At 45.7% G+C, this 20,890-nt stretch overlaps 1 protein-coding gene across 1 annotated transcript in view; it reads right to left on the reverse strand.

Annotated features, from left to right (window-relative positions):
• The window catches only part of ltc4s (leukotriene C4 synthase), a 44,358-nt gene extending 23,468 nt beyond the window's left edge, over window positions 1-20,890 (reverse strand). The window contains exons 1-2 of the mRNA XM_080201205.1: window positions 20,842-20,890; window positions 8,027-8,119 (exon numbers count right to left, since the gene is read on the reverse strand). Coding sequence (XP_080057331.1) covers window positions 8,027-8,119; window positions 20,842-20,890 — 142 coding nt within the window. The remainder of the gene's footprint in view (window positions 1-8,026; window positions 8,120-20,841) is intronic.

The following is a 20,890-nucleotide window of genomic DNA, read 5'->3' on the forward strand; positions in this document are numbered from 1 at the left end:
GACGGTAACACTACATTCTGCACTCTCTCCTTTCCTTCTCTATGAACGGCATGCTTTGTCTGTATAGTGTGCAAGAAATAATACTTTTCACTGTATGTTAATACATGTGATAATAAATCAAATCAAATCAATATCCTGATCCCCCCTTTCTGCAATAACCCTTGATCCCTTCAGTCCCTATGGCCCGATTATATATTAGATATAGAGCTATACCTAATTTCATCTTCTGCAACTCTTGATCTGTTGGTTACAGCATTTCAAATGCAGATCCAGTTGTTCTTTAGAATACACTGAGAGTTTCTTCCTCCATCAGTTATTTAGATAGTGAGTTCCAGACCCCCGCCACCCTCTGGGTGAAAATAAATTCTCCTCACCTCCCCTCTAATTCTCCTACCAATTTCCTTAAATCTGTGCAAGCTGCTATTGATCTCTCTGCTAAAAGGAATCTCCTTTCTATCCAATCTAGTTTGGCCTGTCGCCATCTTTATAATCCTCGATTCCATCTCCCGTCAGACCTCATTGTTTTATGGAACATATTGTTAGCCGTGTTAATTATATTCTTAAATACTCATGTGAAAGACATTGGCCTGGAGCGCTTATGAAAAGAATCTGCTGGGACACAGGAATGTGAAAATAAACTGATTATCAAGAAATTGAATTGCGTCCAGTTTCATACTTCACCATCTGGCTTGGGATCTAATTAATAAATCTATCCAACCTTTCTTAAACTCAACTGTTCCAGTCCTGGCAACATCCTCATAAATCTCCTCTGTACCTCTTCTAGTGTGACTACATTTTTTTCTACATTGCATTGACCACAACCCACTGCAGTCCTCTAGTTACAGACTGGTTATTTTATACAGTTCTAACACAACCTTCCTGCCCTTGTACTCTATTAACGGAAGAAATAGGAACTGGAGTAAGTTATTTGGCCCTCCAAGCCTGCCATTCAACAACATCATGGTGGATCTTCTACCTCAAGTACAAGCAGCCACCTTGTGGCACCCCATCCGCCACTGTCAACATTTACTCCTTCCATCACCAAGACACAGTGGCAGCCGTACCATCTACAAGATGCACTGCAGCAACTCACCAAGGTTCCTTCTAGAACTGTGACCAGTACCACTTAGAAGAACAAGGGCAGCAGGTACATGGGAACACCGTCACCTGAAAGTTCCCCTCAAAACCACACCCCATCCTGACTTGGAAATATATCACAGTTCCTTCCATGTCATTGAGCTCAAATCCTGGAACTCCCTTCTGAACAGCAATGTACTCATGTGAAAGACTAGTCTTAAAAGTCTAATTGTGAAACCATTCCTCCCACTGCCAAAGGAATCAGTACATGATCGGCAGGTGACTCCAGATTTACAGCAATTTTAAATTCCCTGGATGAGCACTTAAAACTTATGGGCTTATGGTTCAAGAAGGCAGCTCCCAACACCTTCTCAAGGGCAATAAATGCTGACCTAGCCAATGAAGCCCATATCCCTTAAAAGAATAAAAAGCATCCATCTTCTCCCACTATCCTCATATTCCTTAATTCCTTTACTGCCCAAACATCTATCAACCTCTATCCTGAAATTACTTAACGACTGAGCGTACACAGCTCCCTGGGCTGGAGAATTCCAAAGACACACCCTCTTTTGAGTGAAGAAATCTCTCCTCATCTCGATTCTAAACTTTACTCTCTCCACTTTCTGGATTCCCCAGCCAGGAGAAACATCTCCTCAGCATCTACACATATGTTTCAATGCCACAGCCAATGAAGGAAAGTATTCCCAGTGCCTTCATATCCGTCTTAGACACTTTCAGGACCTGTACTTGAAGGTCCCTCTGTTCCACTACAAGTCTCAGTATCTCATCATTTATTGTGTATTCTCCTGCCTCATTTCCTTCTCGAGGTTAGGTTAGGTTGATTGGCCAGACTAAGTTGCCCCTTGGTGTCCCAGGATGTGCAGGTTAGGTGGATTACATAGAAAACCTAGAAGATAGGAGCAGAAGGAAGCCATTTGGCCCTTTGAGCCTGTTCCGCCACTCATTACAATCATGGCTAATCATCCAACCCAGTGGCCTAATCCTGCTTTCTCCCATTTGCCACAAGTGCTATATCGAGCCACCTCTTGAATACATTCAGTGTTTTGGCATCAACTACTTCTTGTGGTAATGAATTCCACAGGCTCACCACTCTTTCTGTGAAGAAATGTCTCTGCATCTCTGTCCCAAGCGTGCCTATCCCTAATCCTCAGAGTGTGACCCCTGGTTCTGGAGCCCCCCATCATTGGGAATATCCTCCCTACATCTACCCTGTGTAGTCTTGTTAGAATTTTATAAGTCTCTATGAGAGCCCTCCTCATTCATCTGAACTCCAGTGAAAACAATCCTAACCTAGTCAATCTCTCCTCATACATCAGTCTCGCCATCCCTGGAATCAGCCTGGAAAACCTTTGCTGCACTTCCTCAGAAAAGGAGACCGAAACTGCCAACAATATTCTAGGTGTGGCCTCACCAAAGCCCTGTATAACTGCAAAACACATCTCTGCTCCTTTGCTCAAAACCTCTCACAATGAAAGCCAACATACCATTTGCCTTCTTTACCGCCTGCTGTACCTGCATGCTTACCTTCAGCGACCGGTGCACAAGGACACCCAGGTCCTGCTGCACACTCCCCTCTCCCAATTTACAGCCATTCAGCTAGTAAGCTGCCTTCTTGTTTCTGCTTCCAAAGTGAATAACTTCACATTTATCCAAATTATACTGCATCTGCCATTGATTTGCCCACTCACCCAAAATGTCCAGATCATGCTGAAGGATCTCTGCATCCTCGTCACAGTTCACCCTCCCACCCAACTTGGTATCATCTGATTAGCAGGGTAAATGCATGGGGTTATGGGGAGATGGGCTGGGTGGGATTGTCGGTGCAGGCTCGATGGGCTGAATGGCCTCCTGCACTGTTGTGATTCTATGATTGTAAATGCATTATTTCACACTTCTCTGATTTGAGTTCCATTTGCCACTTCTATACCCACCTGACCAATCCATTAGAATCTTCCTGCTGTCCACAGCTTTCTTCCTCATTGTATAACTTGGCACAAAAAGCTAGATGAACGCATTGTGGTATTCAACCTTCTTTATAAAAATATCAAATTACAGTACAGCATGAAGTCTGAACTGGAGGCAGTGAGTTTAACAGCTCCCTTGTGGTGAGACTGAACCTGCCAGTGTTGACCCTACTGATGACATCACTTGCTCTTGCTCAATTCCACTAAAGATATTAGTACATTCATTCAAAGGAAGATGCTTACTAAACACTCTATAACACTCACAATCATCCAAACAGCCACTTTTTGTACCTCCTGAACTTCTGAATCATATTCCAAGTGTTCAATATCTGCTATGGTTGAGTAGGACCTTGGAGTTAAAAGGACGTGAGTTCACATATTGCTTCAAGGTCTGTGTGGATCTGAGAGAGCAAAGTACTGTTGCAGGTGACATCAAACCACAACATTGTGGGTGTAAACTTCCCATGGACACAATTTTGAAAGTGAGCAGCAGAGTTACCACATTAGATCAAACATGATCTCATTAAATGGCAGAGAAGACTTGATGGATCGAGTGGCTTATCTCTCTGCCCCTGTATCTAATGGTCTTATGAGTTCTCCTCAGTGACCTGGACCCATATCTTCAAACAAAAAATAGACTAAGAGAGGGTGGCATGGTGGCACAGTGGTTAGCAGTGCTGTCTCACAGTGCTAAGGATGTGGGTTCGATTCCCAGCTTGGGTCACCGTTTGCACATTTCCCTCCGGGTGCTCCGGTTTCCTCCCACAGTCCAAAGATGTGCGGGTTAGGTGTATTGGTCATGATAAATAGTCCCTTAGTGTCCTGGGATGCTTCAGTTCAAGGGATTAATGGGGTAAATATGTGGGGTTATGGGGATAGGGCCTGGGTAGGATGGTTGTCAGTGCAGACTCGATGGGCTGAATGTCCTCCTTCTGCATTGTAGGGTTTCAAATATCTGATTGTCATCTTAGTGCTCCTTGTGGGATCTTGCTGTGTCTTATGTCAGAACAGTGAAAGCATTTCAGAAGTACTTCATTAGCCGTAAAACACATTGGAAAATCCCGAGACTATGAAAGGTGCTACAGAAGTGCAAATTCTTGATTTATTCAGAAGGTTGCTGGACCAAGTCCTTCTATCCCAGTTACATTCCAGGAATTACTGAGCTGCAAGCAGAATAGGCTGCCAACTTCCTGAACAATATTAAGCAGGGTGTTTTTCACTCATTTAAAAAATGGTCTGTGCAATTGAGATAATGGTTGTTTTGCAGGCAAACCGGACACATTACGATTCTCAACGGCACATTGAATTAAATTCACGTTAAGTATGCAATCTCTGTTTAGTTAACATGGGTTGGCCTTGCACTAGAATAATTAATTACCATGCTTCCTTACTCAAAACCTCATTCTTATCTTGGAATCAGTTGGTAACAGTCTAGCTATTTTCAAAAAACAATTACACGCAATTCCTCTCCAGCTTTCGCATATTCTTTAAGAAACAATACTTAAACCTACAGCTGCAAATATCTCCTTCTTTGAAACATTTTTGTCTGATTCAAGACGCTTGCTGCCTGCATCCCCACGCACACAATCAGTCCCTACGAAGCCACAGTGGCGCAGTGATTAGCACTGCTGCCTCAGAGCGCCAGGGGCCCAGGTTTGATTCTGGCTTGGGTCAGTGTCTATGTGGAATTTGTATGTTCTCCCTGTATCTGCGAGGGTTTGCTGCTGTTTCCTCCCATAGTCTGAAAGATGTGCTGGTTAGGTGCTATGACCCAAACAGATGCCAGAGTGTGGCGACTAGGGAAATTTTACAGTAACTTAATTGCAGTGTTAATGTAAGCCTTACTTGTGACTAATAAATAAACTTAAAAAAAAACTTTAGCTCCCTGAGCCATTGTAAAATTCTCATCCTGGTTTTCAAACTCCTCCATGGTCTCACCCACCCACCTCTGTAACTCCTTCCCAGTCCCACTGCCACCCGGACCTCTGAGCCCCTCCAATTCTTACCTCCTTAGCAACCCTAATTTTAATCGCTCTCCTTTTGGAGATCGTGCCTTTACCTGTAGTTGCCTGTCTCCTAATCTCTGGAATTCCCTCCCCTGAGCTTTTCTTGCCTCTGCACTCCCCTTTAAGGCATTCCCAAAAAAACGTTCTTTAATTAAGATATTTTGGTTGCTAGACCACGACTAGATCTTATTGAATGATGGATTGCGATTGAAGGGCTGAATGGCCTCCCCTTATGTTCCTATTTAGCTCATATTTTTATTTGATGGTAAGTGTGAATCTATCCCCATGGGTGTTAGATTGTGTACTGGTAAATGGATCTGTTGTTGTTGGCACTGTAGCTACTTTATCCATTACAGCGTAGATTTTGATTGGGAAATGACCTGCAGGCTAAGTTGTTTCTTTTACAAACGTGGTCAGAATGCCACAGTTCAGGACTCTGAAAACCTTTCCGCAGCCGGAATTCTCCAGTGCCAATGCAAATTCTCCATTCTTGCTGTCGGTGGGAGTGGGACAAACGAGCTCAGGGAATCTCACCCTTTATCTGTGATCCAGTTAAGAACATATGAACACAAGAAACAGGGGCAGGAGTAGGCCATCTAGCCCTTCGAGCCTGCCCTGCCATTCAATAAGATCATGGCTGATCTGAAGTGGCTCAGTTCCACTTTCCTGCTCTCTCCCCATAGCCCTTAATCCCCTTGCCTACCAAAAACCTATCTACCCTCGTCTTAAAAATATTTAGCGAGGCAGCCTCCACCACTTCAATGGGCAGAGAATTCCAGAGATTCACCACCCTTTGAGTGAAGAAGTTCCTTCTCAACTCCGTTCTAAACTGCCCCCCCCCCATCTTGAGGCTGTGCCCCCTAGTCCTACTGTCCTTTCTGAGCGGGAAGAACCTCTCCACCTCTACCCTATCCATCCCCTTCATCATCTTATACGTCTCAGTAAGATCCCCCCTCATCCTTCTAAACTCCAACGAGTACAAGCCCAGTCTATTCAGTTAAGAAACAAACTTATGCAAGGTACTGACGAAATAACTAATAAAGGACAGTGCACAGACGCCACTCCTATGAAGCAACTTGGGGCATTTTGCCACGGTAAATGCACGTTATTGTGTTGCCGACCTTGTTGGAGCGGATAGAGACAGGATCAGCATAGCCACAACAAAAGGAAATTTGTTGCACGTCAATGGGGAGCTCAGAAACCAAGTGGTTCACATGCCGAAATTCTGGGAGTGCATTCCTACTGGAATGGTGATTCCTACTAGATCTGCCTCTGATTGGAATACAGATGAAATAATCAACAAACAGCGAGATAAAAAACCAGCAAAATACTGCAGATGCTGGAATCTGAAACAAGAACAGAAAAATGCTAAAAAAAATCTCAGCATCTATAGAGAATAGAGCCAATGTTTCAAGTCAGGATGACCCTTCATCACAGCCCTTCATTGAGAATGCCTTTCCTCGTCAAAGGTGGGCAGCATGATGGCATAGTGGTTAGCACAGCTGCCTGACAGTGCCAGGGGCCTGGGTTTGATTCCCAGCTTGGGTCACTGTCTGTGTGGAGTTTGCACATTCTTGCAAATTCTCCATTCTTGCTGTCGGTGGGAGTGGGACGAACAAGCTCGGGGAATCTCGCCCTTTATCTGTGATCCAGTTAAGAAACAAACTTATGCAAGATACTGATGAAATAACTAGTAATGTCTGCATGGGGTGCACCGATTTCCTCCCACAGTCTGAAAGACTTGCTGGTTAGGTGCACTGGCCGTGTTAAATTCTCCCTCAGTGCACCCAAACAGATGCCAGAGTGTGGCGACTAGGGGAATTTCACAGTAACTTCACTGCAGTGTTAAAGTAAGACTTACTTGCGACTAATAAATAAACTTTACTTTAAAAGATGCTGCCACTGTCCTAGGCATCAATCTCACTGATGCTCAACAAAATACTGAGTGCATTGCTGAAATAAATTTTTGCATTTCTACAGCACAATCTCAAGACGTCCCAAAGTACGTTACAGCTAATGAAGGACTTTTAAAATGTAACTATGCCATAGAATCCTACAGTACCGAAAGAGGCCATTCGGCCCATCGAGTCTGTACTGACCACAACCCCACCCATGTCCTATTCCCGTAACCCCACACCCCTGCAAATCCCCCTGGCACTAGGGTTAATTTAGCATGGCCAATCAACCTAACCTGCACATTTTTGGACAGTGGGAGGAAACTGGAGCACCCGGAGGAAACCCACACAGACATGGGGAGATCGTGCAGACAGTGACCCGAGGCCGGAATTGAACCCGGGTCGCTGGCACTGCGTGGCATCACTGCCACCATTTGTTGGAAACACATATAGCCAGGGACACCATGAGAATGCATCTGGTCATTGAAATAGTTTGGTGGGTTCGTATATAGCCGTTCTCCCTTTCAGCACTGTGGGTGTACCAACATGGACTGCAGCAGTTCAAGAAGGCATCTCACTGCTACCTTCTCAAGGGGCTGACCTTACCTGTGGCATCCACATCGCCTGCACCCTTCAGTGGCTTAGACAAGTTTTGGAATTCCCTTCCTTTACCTCACTACACTGCTTAAAATTCATTTTGACCACGTTTCATCCTTGTTAGTTTGACGCAGTATCTCCTTTTTGCGGCTTCGAGTCAGACTTTTGTTTTATAATTCCTCTGGGAAGCTTCGTGGGAGATTTCTCCACATGGGAGAGATCACAGAAGTCAACTAAAAATAAACTGCACCAACATGTGAAATAGACAGCAGGTGCGGGGGGAGCAAACTGGCCAATGGCTCCAACGTGGCACCGATCATATTCCCCACCAACCGAGTGGGAATGGGTCTATCCAGCAGCAACAACACAGACTGACTCAAACCTGTGGTCCCTGCCGAAGGAGCAGCTAAACCCAGGAAATTGACCTGAAATAAAGCAGCATTACTCAAGTGAGGCTCCACGCTACCTTGTTCCAAAACACCCAGGATCGTGATCAATGCTAACGGGGCGAAATCCTCCAGCATTATTGCACTTCTGTTCTCTCCGGGATGAGGGCAGGCTCACTGCAAAGCAGTTCAATAGCCTCTTCCGAAATTGCACACACCACACACACACACACATTAATATAGTGCGAATAAAGGGGAGGGAGGAGTTTGGAGCTTTGTGATCTTGTGTCAAATCTGTTCTTCCCCAAATTTAGAAATTCATCTCGCCAACCACCCTCACCCCCCCCCCGACCCACCCGACCCCAGGGCAACAACGATACCCAAAAACTCAGCTGCCTCCCCGCCCCCACCCCACCCCCCAGACTGGAATCTCAGTATCGGTGGCTTTAATTCATTCCTTTTAATAAACGGGAAACTGACGTGGGTCCAGAAACCCAGCAGAGACCTCAAATCAAAATGTTTGTAGCATTAAACAAATCCCCTGTAAACATTGAGATTCTCCCCACGGACGCACCCTCCGCACTCCGTGAATACTGGCGGCTGCGGGGAGATCCGCATAAATACTGAAACCCTGCCCATGGACCCCTTGTAAACACCGACACACTCCCCCGGGGACCCCCCTGTAAGTACCGACACACTCCCCCGGGGACCCCCCTGTAAATACTGATACACTCCCCCGGGGACCCCCCTGTAAATACTGACACACTCCCCCGGGGACCCCCCTGTAAATACCGACACACTCCCCCGGGGACCCCCCTGTAAATACTGATACACTCCCCCGGGGACCCCCCTGTAAATACCGACACACTCCCCCGGGGACCCCCCTGTAAATACTGATACACTCCCCCGGGGACCCCCCTGTAAATACTGACACACTCCCCCGGGGACCCCCCTGTAAATACTGACACACTCCCCCGGGAACCCCCCTGTAAATACTGATACACTCCCCCGGGGACGCCCCTGTAAATACTGACACATTCCCCAGAGAGCCCACTGTAAACACTGACACACTCCCCCGGGGACCCCCCTGTAAATACTGACACACTCCCCCGGGGACACCCCTGTAAATACTGACACACTCCCCCAGGAACCCCCCTGTAAATACTGATACACTCCCCTGGGGACCCCCCTGTAAATACTGACACACTCCCCCGGGGACACCCCTGTAAATACTGACACACTCCCCCAGGAACCCCCCTGTAAATACTGATACACTCCCCCAGGGACCCCCCTGTAAATACTGACACTCTGGGGACCCCCCATAAATACTGACACACTCCCTGGGGACCCCTGTAAATACTGACACATGCCCCTGGGAACCCCTGTAAATACCCTCACACTCCCCAGGGACCCCCCAATATAAATACTGATACGTTCCCCGGGGTCTCCCCTATAAATACTGACACGCTCCCCGGGGATCCCCTGTAAATACTGACACGCTCCCCGGGGATCCCCCGTAAATATTTACACACTTTCTGGGGACCCTCTGTAAAGGGAATTAAGGGTTATGGGGAGAAAGCGGGGGAGTGGAACTGATCCACTTCAGATCAGCCATGATCTTATTGAATGGCGGGGCAGGCTCGTAGGGCTAGATGGCCTACTCCTGCTCCTATTTCTTATGTTCTTATGTCTTATGTTCTCATGCTGACACACTCCACAGAGAGTTGTTCAATCCTTGTTTTTCCCTCTACCTCTCTCCCTCTCTTTCTGTCTGCCTTTGGCCCTCGCCCCTCTCCTACCCCTGTGTCCCTCACTCCTTGACTCCAGCTGTGCTCTTTTTCTTCCTGTGTCTCCTTCAATCCTGTGTGTGTGGGAGGAGAGACTGTAGTCATCATTGAGGTAACATTCCTCTTGGTGCTGACTGTATCCAAGTACAAAACACTGAGCAGGGCTATTGCGCCAGTTTCTATCCAATTTCAGTACTTGTAACGAAGTGAATCTAGTCGGTTAATACGGAATACATCTCCTGAGAATAACGATTGTCAATAGCGAAAGGTCTTTTTTGATGCCTCAAGTACAATACTGCCCTGTTGCCTGCCGCCCAGTTTGTTTTAACCCTTATACAGTGGACAAATAACTACGAATAGACGTCTTATAAGTACAAACAATATTTATTTAAACCCACACAATCAATAATCACCCACCTGACCAACAATAAGTTATCTTACAGAAAATACTAGAATTCAAGTCCAATACAAGACTTGACTTAACTTTGTGTGACTGGCAAGTACCCAAACAGATATTGGCCTTTAGCTCTGCGCTGGTCTTGGTAGTCATCTGCATAGTTTAGTCCTTTGGTCTGGTCTGGTCTGGTCTGGCATTCTGGCTATGGTCTTTCTTCCTTCCTTCTCGGGTGTGGTGGCTCTCCTCGTGCTGGTCATCGCTGGCGACGTTCACCATTGTTGTAGCTTGTTTGTGGGGTCAGAGAGAGAGAGATTCCTGGTTGTGCAGGACCCTTTATACCCTGTTTGGTTTCACACCCCTTTTTGGCCATTGCCAATCAATTGATCAAGACTTGATCAGTCTGATCGATAAGAGTCCAATCAGGTGCTACCACACCGATCTCTGGGTGCGACCCCAGCCATGGTGTGGAGATGCCAGCGTCGGACTGGGGTAAACACAGTAAGAAGTCTGACAACACCAGGTTTAAGTCCAACCGATTTATTTGATAGTAAACTCGCAAGCTTTCGGGGTTTGCCCCTTCGTCAGGTGAATGGAGAGTTCTGGCCTCAGACAGCAAGTCTGGGGTGTGTCCCTAATGGCCATGTCTGTAGGTGTTGGAGGCACATAGGTCACATACCTTCCTCCTAAATTAGGGTTCACGGTGTTCCTACGTTTGGCACACAACCCTGTGTGACCCGAAAGTCTCTTTCATTCTGGAGATGAAACAAGCCAGTGTGACTATCAAGTTCCTTTCATCCTGGAGATGACCCACATCCTGTTTATTCACTTGCCAGCCCGTTTGTCTGTGTCTTTAAACTGCAGCCTGTTAGTTTAGTTTCTTGCCCAATTGTCCCAGAGTGCTTTACGAGGAAAGGTTGGAGAAACTGGGGCTCTTCTCCTTAGAAAGACGGAGATTAAGGGGTGATATGATAGAGGTATATAAAATACTGAAGGGAATAGATAGAGTAAACAGTGGTAGGCTTTTCCCTAGATTGGGGACAATTACGAGAGGTCACCATCTAAGGGTGAGGGGGGAGAAGTATAATTTGGATATGAGAGGAAGGTTTTTCACGCAGAGGGTCGTAGGGGTATGGAACGCGCTACCGAGTAGGGTGGTGAAGGCAGGCACGTTGGACTTGTTTAAGGTTTACTTAGATAGACACATGAGCGAAGCAAGGATGGAGGGTTATAGTAGAGGGTATTAAACAGGGTCAGAGCCTTGGGACGACACCATAAATGTTGTTTTATATGTTAACGTATTGTCTTTTTATTCCACAGGGTTGGTCCACCTTGTTGTCAAACGAGGGGCACGCACAGAGTGGGTCGTGCGTGGGCTGCTCTTGGAGGTTCCGGGAGTGGCCTAGTACTTCGTGTCATTGTGTGTGCTTAATCCTGGACCAGCAGATGGGCACCGCAACAGCTCAGTGACAATCACTGCTAGCTGTGCAAATACATGGATTTGGGCCTGTGTCTGTGGGAGTTTGCGCATTCTCCCTGTGGTTGCGTGGGTTTCCTCCAGGCACTCCGGTTTCCTCCCACACCCCAAAGATGTGCTCTTAGGCTGATTGGTGTACCAAACTGACATTATTCTCCCCTGAATCTGGCTACGTTAGGGGTTCCACTCACATAGACACAGGGCAGGGTAGGTGGTGCAGGCTCGTTGGGCCGAAGGGCCTCTTTCCCATGCTGGGTTGTTCTTTGTTCTTTGTAAAACACCATTTTAGCTAGGCCATTTGGCTACAGCCCCCATAATATAGTGGAATTTTGTGTTCAATTCTGGTTACCACACTACCAGAAGGATGTGGAAGCTTTGGAGAGAGTACAGAAAAGATTTACCAGGATGTTGCCTGGTATGGAGGGCATTAGCTATGAGGAGAGGTTGGAGAAACTTGGTTTGTTCCCACTGGAGCGACGCAGGTTGGGGGGCACCCTGATAGAAGTCTACAGGATTATGAGAGGCATTGGCGAACACTTCAGCGGTCATGGGCATTCGGCCTCTGATCTTCGGGTAAACGTTCTCCAAGGCAGCCTTCACGACATACAACAGCACAGAGTCGCTAAGCAGAAACTGATAGCTAAGTTCTGCACACACGAGGATGGCCTCAACCGCGATCTTGGGTTCATGTCACACTATCTATAACCCCCACGATTTGCCTGAATTTGCAACATCTCACTTCCTGTCCTGTCTGGAGACAACACACATCTTTAACCTATGCTTAATGCTATCTCCGCTCACATTGTCTACACCTTTAAGACTTGATTAGCTGTAAAGACTCACATTCTATAAACTGAGTGCGTGTCTTTATATGTCCTGTTTGTGATCAGAACTCCCCACTCACCTGACGAAGGGGCAAAGCCCCAAAAGCTAGTGGTGTTTGCTACCAAATTAATCTATTGGACTTTAACGTGGTGTTGTGAGACTTCTTACTGTGTTTGCCCCAGTCCAACGCCGGCATCTCCACATCATACAGCAAATGACCATGTTTGAACCAAGGCTGTAATGACTTCAGGAGCTGAGTGATTTGATTTGATTTGATTTATTGTCACGTGTTATACAGTGAAAAGTATTGTTTCTTGAGCACCTTATAGACAAAGTATACCATTCATACAGAAGGAAACAAGAGAGTGCAGATTATAGTGTTACAGTCATAGCTAGGGAGGAGAGAAAGATCAACTTAATGCAAGGTAAATCCATTCAAAAGTCTGACAGCAGCAGGGAAGAAGATGTTCTTGAGTCGGTTGGTACATGACCTCAGACTTTTGTATCTTTTTCCCAAAAGAAGAAGGTGGAAGAGAGAACGTCCAGGGTGCATGGGGTCCTTAATAATGCTGGCTGCTTTGCCGAGGTAGTGGGAAGAGTAGACAGACTCAATGAACGGGAGGCTGGTTTGTGGAACTCAAACAGACCACCAATGAACAGGTTATTGCTTGATAAGTGCTGCTTCATTGCACTGTAGATGACCCTTTCCATCACTTTACTGACAATCCAAAGAGGACTGACGGGTTGATAAATGGCCAGATTGGATTTGTCCGGCTTTTTGTGTACAAAACACACCCAGGCAATTTTCCACATTGTTGTGTAGATGTCAGTGTTGTACCTATACTGGAAGAGCTTGGCTAGGGGCACAGAAAGTTCTGGAGCACAAGTCTTCAGTACTATTGCTAAATATTTGTCAGGGCCCATTGCATTTGCAGCATCCAGTGCCTTTGGCTGTTTCTTAATATTACATAGAATGAATCCAATTGTCTGAAGATTGACATCTGCGATGCTGGGAACATCTGGAGGAGACCCAAGATGGATCATCCACTTGGCATTTCTGGTTGAAGATTGCTGCGAATATTTCAGCTTTATCTTTTGCATTGATGGGTTCCTCCATCATTGAAGATATGAATATTTGTGGAGCCTCTGTTGTTTCATTGTCCACCACCATTCATAACAGGAGGGTGTCAGGACCGCAGAGCTTGGATCTTATCTGATTGGTTGTGTAATCACTTGCTGCTTATGCTGTTTGGCAAGTAAGTAGGCCTGTGTTGTAGCTTCGCCAGGTTGATACCGCATTTTTTTGGTGTGCCTGGTGCTGCTCCTGGCATGCCCTCCTCCACTCTCCATTGAACCAGGGTTGATTCCCTAGCTTAGTGCTAATGGTACCATGGGGAGGTATGCTTGTTACAGGTTGTAGGCGAGTACAATTCTGCTGCTGTTGATTGCTCACAACATCTTATGGATGCCTACTCTCGAGTTGCTAGATCTGTTTGATCCTATTTAGCAGAGTGATAATGCCATACATGTTGGAAAGTATCCACAAGGTGAAGACAAGACTTCATCTCCATTAGGGACTGTGCGGTGGCCACTCTTACTGATACTGTTATAGACAGATACATCTGCGGCAGACAGGAGATCAGGATGAGGTCAAGTATGTTTTTCTCCTCTTCTTGGTTCCCTCAGCACCTGCTTCACTTCTATTCTAGGAGTTATGTCCAGATGGGTCTTGATGTTCCTCAAGAATACACTCTGCGCCCTCGCCACACTCAGTGCTTCTTCCAAGTGGTGTTAAACATGGAGGAATTGATTCATCAGTTGAGATGGTGGGAGAGCAATGCGAGGTAATCAGCAGGAAATTTCCTCGCCCAGGTTTGACCTTATTAAAAAGTGAGGTTTCAGGTCCAGAGTGGATGTTGTGATCTCCCAGGTTGACTCACTCCCAACTGTAAGCCACTGTGTCACTGCCTCTGCTGGGTCTGTCTTACCAGTGGTAGTTTTTTTTTTGGACAATAGCTGTATGTGATATGATGACCATGACATTTAATTCCAGATTTTCATTGATTGACTTCAAATTTTACCATTTACTGGGGTAGGATTTGAATCCGGGTCACAGAATCACAGAATGCTACAGTGCAGAAGAGGCCTTTTGGCCCATCATGTCGCATCGAAACATGAAAGGCCCTGGCCTGCCCACCTAATCCCACATGCCAGCACTTGGCGCATAGCTTTGAATGTTATGGCATGCCAAGTACTCATCCAGGTACCTTTTAAAGGATTTGAGGCATCTTGCCTCCACCACTCTCCCAGGCAGCGCATTCCGGTTCCCAGAGCATGACTCCAGGTCTGTACATTGACAATACCCCTGCCACCTCCTTCCTCAGAACACTTTCTCTCTCCACAGAAGCCATCCAAATTTCTGTGTATTTTCAGCATTCATTTTTGTTATAAATATTATAACATAAGATAAGAAATAGGAGCAGGAGTAGGCCAACTAGCCCTTCGAGCCTGCCCCGCCATTCAATAAGATCATGGCTGATCTGTCGTGGCTCAGTTCCACATTCCCGCCCTCTCCCCATCTCCGAAAGCCTACATTTGGTTTTTGAGGCATAAACATTATTTTGAATTGAAGAGAGCTACCAGCTGGCCTCCACTCTCAATTCCCAGAATGTCACAGCAAGGTCCAGTGCAGAATAAGCAACATTCAATATATTGGCAGCCTTGGGGGTTACCATTGATCAGTAAGCCAAATGGCTAGCCATATAAATAAATACTGTGGCTACAAGAGCAGGTCAGAGGCTGGAAATTCTGCAGTGAATAATCTCTCCTGACTCCCCAAAGACTGTCCACCATTTACAAGGCACAAGTCAGGATACACTTCCCTTGCCAGGATGAGTAAAGCTCGTTCAACACTATCCAAGACAAAGCAGCACATTTGATCACTGTGCCATCCACCACCTCCAACACCAATACACAATGGCAGCAGTGTGCCTCATCTACAAGATGCTCTGCAGCAACTCTTCAAGACTCCTTTGTAAGCACCTGCCAAACCCATGACTGCTGCCATCTAGAAGGACAAGGGTAGCAGACACATGGGAACATCATCCCAGCAAATTTCCCTCCAGCCACTCACCATCCTGACCTGGGAATATATTGCTGTTTCTTCACTGTCACTGGGTCACAATCCTGGAACACCTTCCCTAACAGCACTGTGGATGTGCTTACACCACATGGACTGCAGCAGATCAAGGCGGAAGTTCACCACCACCTTCTCAAGGGCAATTAGGGATGGGCAATAAAAATACTGACCTAGCCAATGTCCCATTAAAGAATAAAACAGTATGGGCATTAAAGAGAAAGCCATCACCATATGGGCTTCAGTCGTTCAAGGAGAAAGGCCACAAACTTCATCTTTGAGAAGCATTTAGAGATAGATGATAAACATTAAGTAAAATGCATTGACTCAAACAGGTGTCGAAGTGTGGCATTTACAGTATCTTCATTGCAATGTCATAGAGTCATAGAGGTTTACAGCACGGAAACAGGCCCTTCAGCCCAACTTACCCATGCTGCCTTTTATTTTAAAATCCCTAAGCTAGTCTCGCTTTTGGCCCATATCCCTCTATAACCATCATACCCATGTTACTGTCTAAACGCTTTTTAAAAGACAAAATTGTACCCGCCTCTACTACTACCTCTGGCAGCACTTTCCCAGACACTCACCACCTGTGTGAAACAAATGCCACTCTGGAAACTTTTGTAACTCTCCCCTCTCACCTTAACCCAATGCCCTCTAGTTTTAGACTCCCCTACCTTTGGGAAAAGTTATTGACTATCTAGTTGATCTATGCCCCTCATTATTTCATAGACCTCTATAAGATCACCCCTTAGCCTCCTACGCTCCAGAGAAAAATGTCCCAGTCTATCCAGCCTCTCCTTATAACTCAAACCATCAAGTCCCAGTAGCGTCCTAGTAAATCTTTTCTGCGCTCTTTCTACTTTAATTATATCCTTTCTACAACAGGGTGACCAGAACTGTACACAGTATTCCAAGTGTGGTCTTACCAATGTCTTGTATAACTTCAACAAGATGCTCCAACTCCTGTATTCAATGTTCTGACCAATGAAACCAAGCATGCTGAATGTCTTCTTCACCATTCTGTCCACATGTGACTGCGCTCTCAAGGAGTTATGAGCCTGTACCCCGAGATCTCTTTGTTCTGTACTCTCCCCAACGTCTTACCATTAACTGAGTAAGTCCTGCTCTGGTTCAATCTACCAAAATGTATCACCTCCCATTTATCTAAATTAAACTCCATCTGCCATTCATCTGCCTACTGGCCCAATTGATCAAGATCCCTTTGCAATCTGAGATAATCTTCTTCTTTGTGCACAATGCCACCAATCTTGGTGTCATCTGCAAACTTACTAACCATGCCTCCTATATTCTCATCCAAATCATTAATATAAATGACAAATAACAGTGGACCCAGCACTGATCCCTGAGGCACACCGCTGGCCACAGGCCTCCAGTTTGGGAAACAAATCTCCACAACCACCCTCTACTGGCTTCTATTAAGCCAATTTTGTATCCATTTAGCTATCTCACTCTGGATCCTTGAGATTTAACCTTATGCAACAACCTACCATGCAGTACCTTGTCAAAAGGCCTTGCTAAATCAACTGCACTGCCCTCATAAGTCAAATCAAATCTACCCTTCAAAAATCTCAATCAAATTTGTGAGATACGACCTTCCACCCACAAAGCCGTGCTGACTGTGCCTAATCAGTCCTTGCGTCTCTAAGTGCCTGTAAATCCCGTCTCTCAAAATACCATCCAACAACTTACCCACCACAGATGTGAGGCTCACTGGCCTGTAGTTCCCAGACTTTTCCCTGTCGCCCTTTTTTCAACAAAGACACATTTGTCACACCCCCAATCTTCAGGCACCTCACCTTGACTATCAATGATTCCAATATCTCTGCTAGGGGACCCGCAATTTCCTCATTAGCCTCCCATAATATCCTGCAATACACTGCATTAGGTCACAGGGATTTATCTATCTTGATGCGCTTTAAGACTTCCAGCGCCTCCTTCTCCGTAATATATACACTCTCAAGACATCACTAATTATTTCCCCCAAGTTCCCTAACATCCATGGTTTTCTCAACAGTAAATACTGATGAGAAATATTCATTTAAGATCTCACCCCATCTCTTGTGGATCCACACATAGATGACCTTATTGATCCTTAAGAGGCTCTACTCTCTTCCCAATTACTCTTTTGGCCTTTATGTATTTGTAGAAGCTCTTTGTTTTGGCAGATAAGGCAAAGGAGAATCCAATCTCATGTCCCCTTTTTGCCCTCCTGCTTTCCCTTTTAACTCCACTCCTACACCCCCTACAGTCCAAGGGATTCACTTGATTCCAGCTGCCTATGCATGTCATGTGCCTCCTCCTTCTTCTCAACCAGGGCCTCATTATTCCAAGTCATAGAAACATAGAAAAACGACAGCACAAACAGGCCCTTTGGCCCACAAGTTGCACCGAACATGTCCTTACCTACTAGGCATACCTATAACCCTCTAAGTTCCATGTACTTATCCAAAAGTTTCTTAAAAGACCCTATCAAATCCGCCTTCACCACCACTGCCGGCAGCCAATTCCACGCACCCACCATCCTCTGAATGAAAAACTTACCCCTGACATCTCTTCTGTACCTACTTTCTAGCACCCTAAACCTGTGTCCTCTTGTGGCAACCATTTCAGCCCTGGGAAAAAGCCTCTGAGAATCCATTTGATCAATACCTCTCATCATCTTATACACCTCTATCAGGTCACCCCTCATCCTTCGTCTCTCCAAGAGGACCGAGCTCTCTCAATCTATCCTCATAAGGCATGCCACCCAATCCAGGCAACATCCTTGTAAATCTCCTCTGCACCCTTTCTATGGCCTCCACACCCTTTCTGTAATGAGGTGACCAGAACTGAGCACAGTTCTCCAAGACTCGGGTCTTATAAAGCTGCAGCATTATCTCCCAACTCCTAAACTCAATTCCTCAGTTGACAAATGCCAGTACACCATACGCCTTCTTAACCACAGCCTCTACCTGCAAAGCTGCTTTGAGCGTCCTATGAACCCGGACCCCAAGATCCTTCTGACCTTCCACATTGCCAAGAGTCTTACCCTTAATATTATAATCTATTATCCTATCTGACCTGCCAAAATGAACCACCACACACTTACCTGGGTTGAAGTCCATCTGCCACTTCTCCGCCCAGTCTTGCATCCTATCAATGTCTCGCTGCAACTTCTGACATCCCTCCACACTATCCACAACACCTCCAACCTTTGTGTTATCAGCAAACTTACCAACCCATTCCTCCAGTCCCTCATCCAGCTCATTTATAAAAATCACAAACAACAAGGATCCCAGAACAGATCCTTGGGGCACTCCACTGGTGACCAACCTCCATACAGAAAAAGACCTATTTACAACCATTATTTGCCTTTTGTGGGCAAGCCAGTTCTGAATCCACAATGTCCCCTTGGATCCCATGCCCCCTCACTTTCTCAATAAGCCTTGCATGGGGCACCTTATTAAACGCCTTGTTGAAGTCCATATAAACCACATCTACTGCTCTTCCTTCATCAATGTGTTTAGACACATTCTCAAAAAATTCAATCCGGCTCGTAAGGCATGACCTGCCTTTGACAAAGCTGTGCTGATTATTCTTGATCATACTATACCTCTCCAAATGTTCATAAATCCTGCCTCTCAGGATCTTCTCCATCAACTTACCAACCACTGTGGTTAGACTCACTGGTCTATAATTTCCTGGGCTATCTCTTCTCCCTTTCTCGGATAAAGGAACAACATCCGCAATCCTCCAAAACCACTCCCGTCTCCATTGATGACGTAATGATCATTGCCAGAGGCTCAGCAACCTCTTCCCTCACCTCCCACAGTAACCTGGGGTACATTCCATCCGGTCCCAGCGACTTATCTAACTTGATGCTTTTCAAAAGCTCCAACACATGCTCTTTCTTAATATCTACATGCTCAAGCTTCTCAGTCCGCTGCAAGTCTGCACTACAACCACCAAGATCCTTTTCCACTGTGAATACTGAAGTAAAGTATTCATTGAGTACCTTTGCTATTTCTACCAGTTCTATACAAACCTTCCCATCGTCACATTTGATAGGTCCTATTCCTTCACGTCTTATCGTCTTGCTCTTCACATTCTTGTAGAATGCCTTAATCCTACCTGCCAAGGCTTCTCATGACCCTTTCTGGCTCTCCTAATTTCCTTCTTAAGTTCCTTCCTACTAGCCATACACTCATCCAAGGAGTCAACCAAGGTTTCCTACTTCTACCAGCCTTGTCCTTCACTTTAAGAGGAACATGCTTATCCTGAACCCTGGTTAACCTTTTGAAAACCTCCCACTTACCAGATGTCCCTTTGCCTTCTCACAGACTCCCCCAATTAACTTTTGAAAGTTCCTGTCCGATACCATCAGAATTGGCCTTGCCCCAAATTAGAATTCTAACTTTTGGGCCAGAACTATCATTCTCCATAGATATCTTAAAACTAATAGAATTACGGTCACTGGTCCCAAAGTGATCTCTCACTATCACTTCTATCACATAGAACACTACAGCACAAACAGGCCCTTCGGCCCACGAGTTGCGCCGATCACATCAACACCTACCAATCCATAGACCTATCTATAACCCCCAATCCCATTAAACTCCATATACTCATCCAGAAGTCTTTTAAAAGACCCCAGCGAGTTCGCCTCCACCACCACTGATGGCAGCCAATTCCAGTCACTTACCACCCTCTGAGTGAAAAACTTACCCCTAACATCACTTCTGTACTTTCCTCCCCGCACCTTAAATCTGTGTCCTCTCGTAGCGACCATTTCAACCCGGGGAAATAGCCTCTGAGAATCCATCACCTACCCTTCTTTATTTCCCAAGGGGTGATCAAGTTTTGCCCCCTCTCTAGTCAGGCCATCCACATACTGAATGGGAAATTCCTCCTGAATACACTCTACAAATTTCTCACCATCCAACACTCTAACACTACGGCTGTTCCAGTCAATGTTGGGAAAGTTAAAATCACCCAGTATCACCACCTTATTTTTATTGCTGCTTTCTGTTACCTACTTACATATTTGCTCTTCAGTTTCCTGTAAGCCTTCATTGTGACTGAGAAATAACTTTACATTGTAAATTTTGATAGCGATGCTCACATTCTAAAAGCAGGATGTATTGCTATTAATCAGATCAATGCAAAGAGACCATGCCTGTTTGCAAGCTCTTTACACCAGATATTAATCTGATGTTGATAAGGTCATATATTGATGATTTTAAATGATGTCTTATCTTCAATCTTGCACGTACACAACAGCTTCTGCTTTTCAACGAAGTTTGGATCTAGCAGGTGGTGCAT

This window comes from Carcharhinus amblyrhynchos, chromosome 13, assembly GCF_965287045.1.
Source record: "Carcharhinus amblyrhynchos chromosome 13, sCarAmb.v2.hapA, whole genome shotgun sequence".
In the NCBI taxonomy this organism is placed as follows: Eukaryota; Metazoa; Chordata; class Chondrichthyes; order Carcharhiniformes; family Carcharhinidae; genus Carcharhinus; species Carcharhinus amblyrhynchos.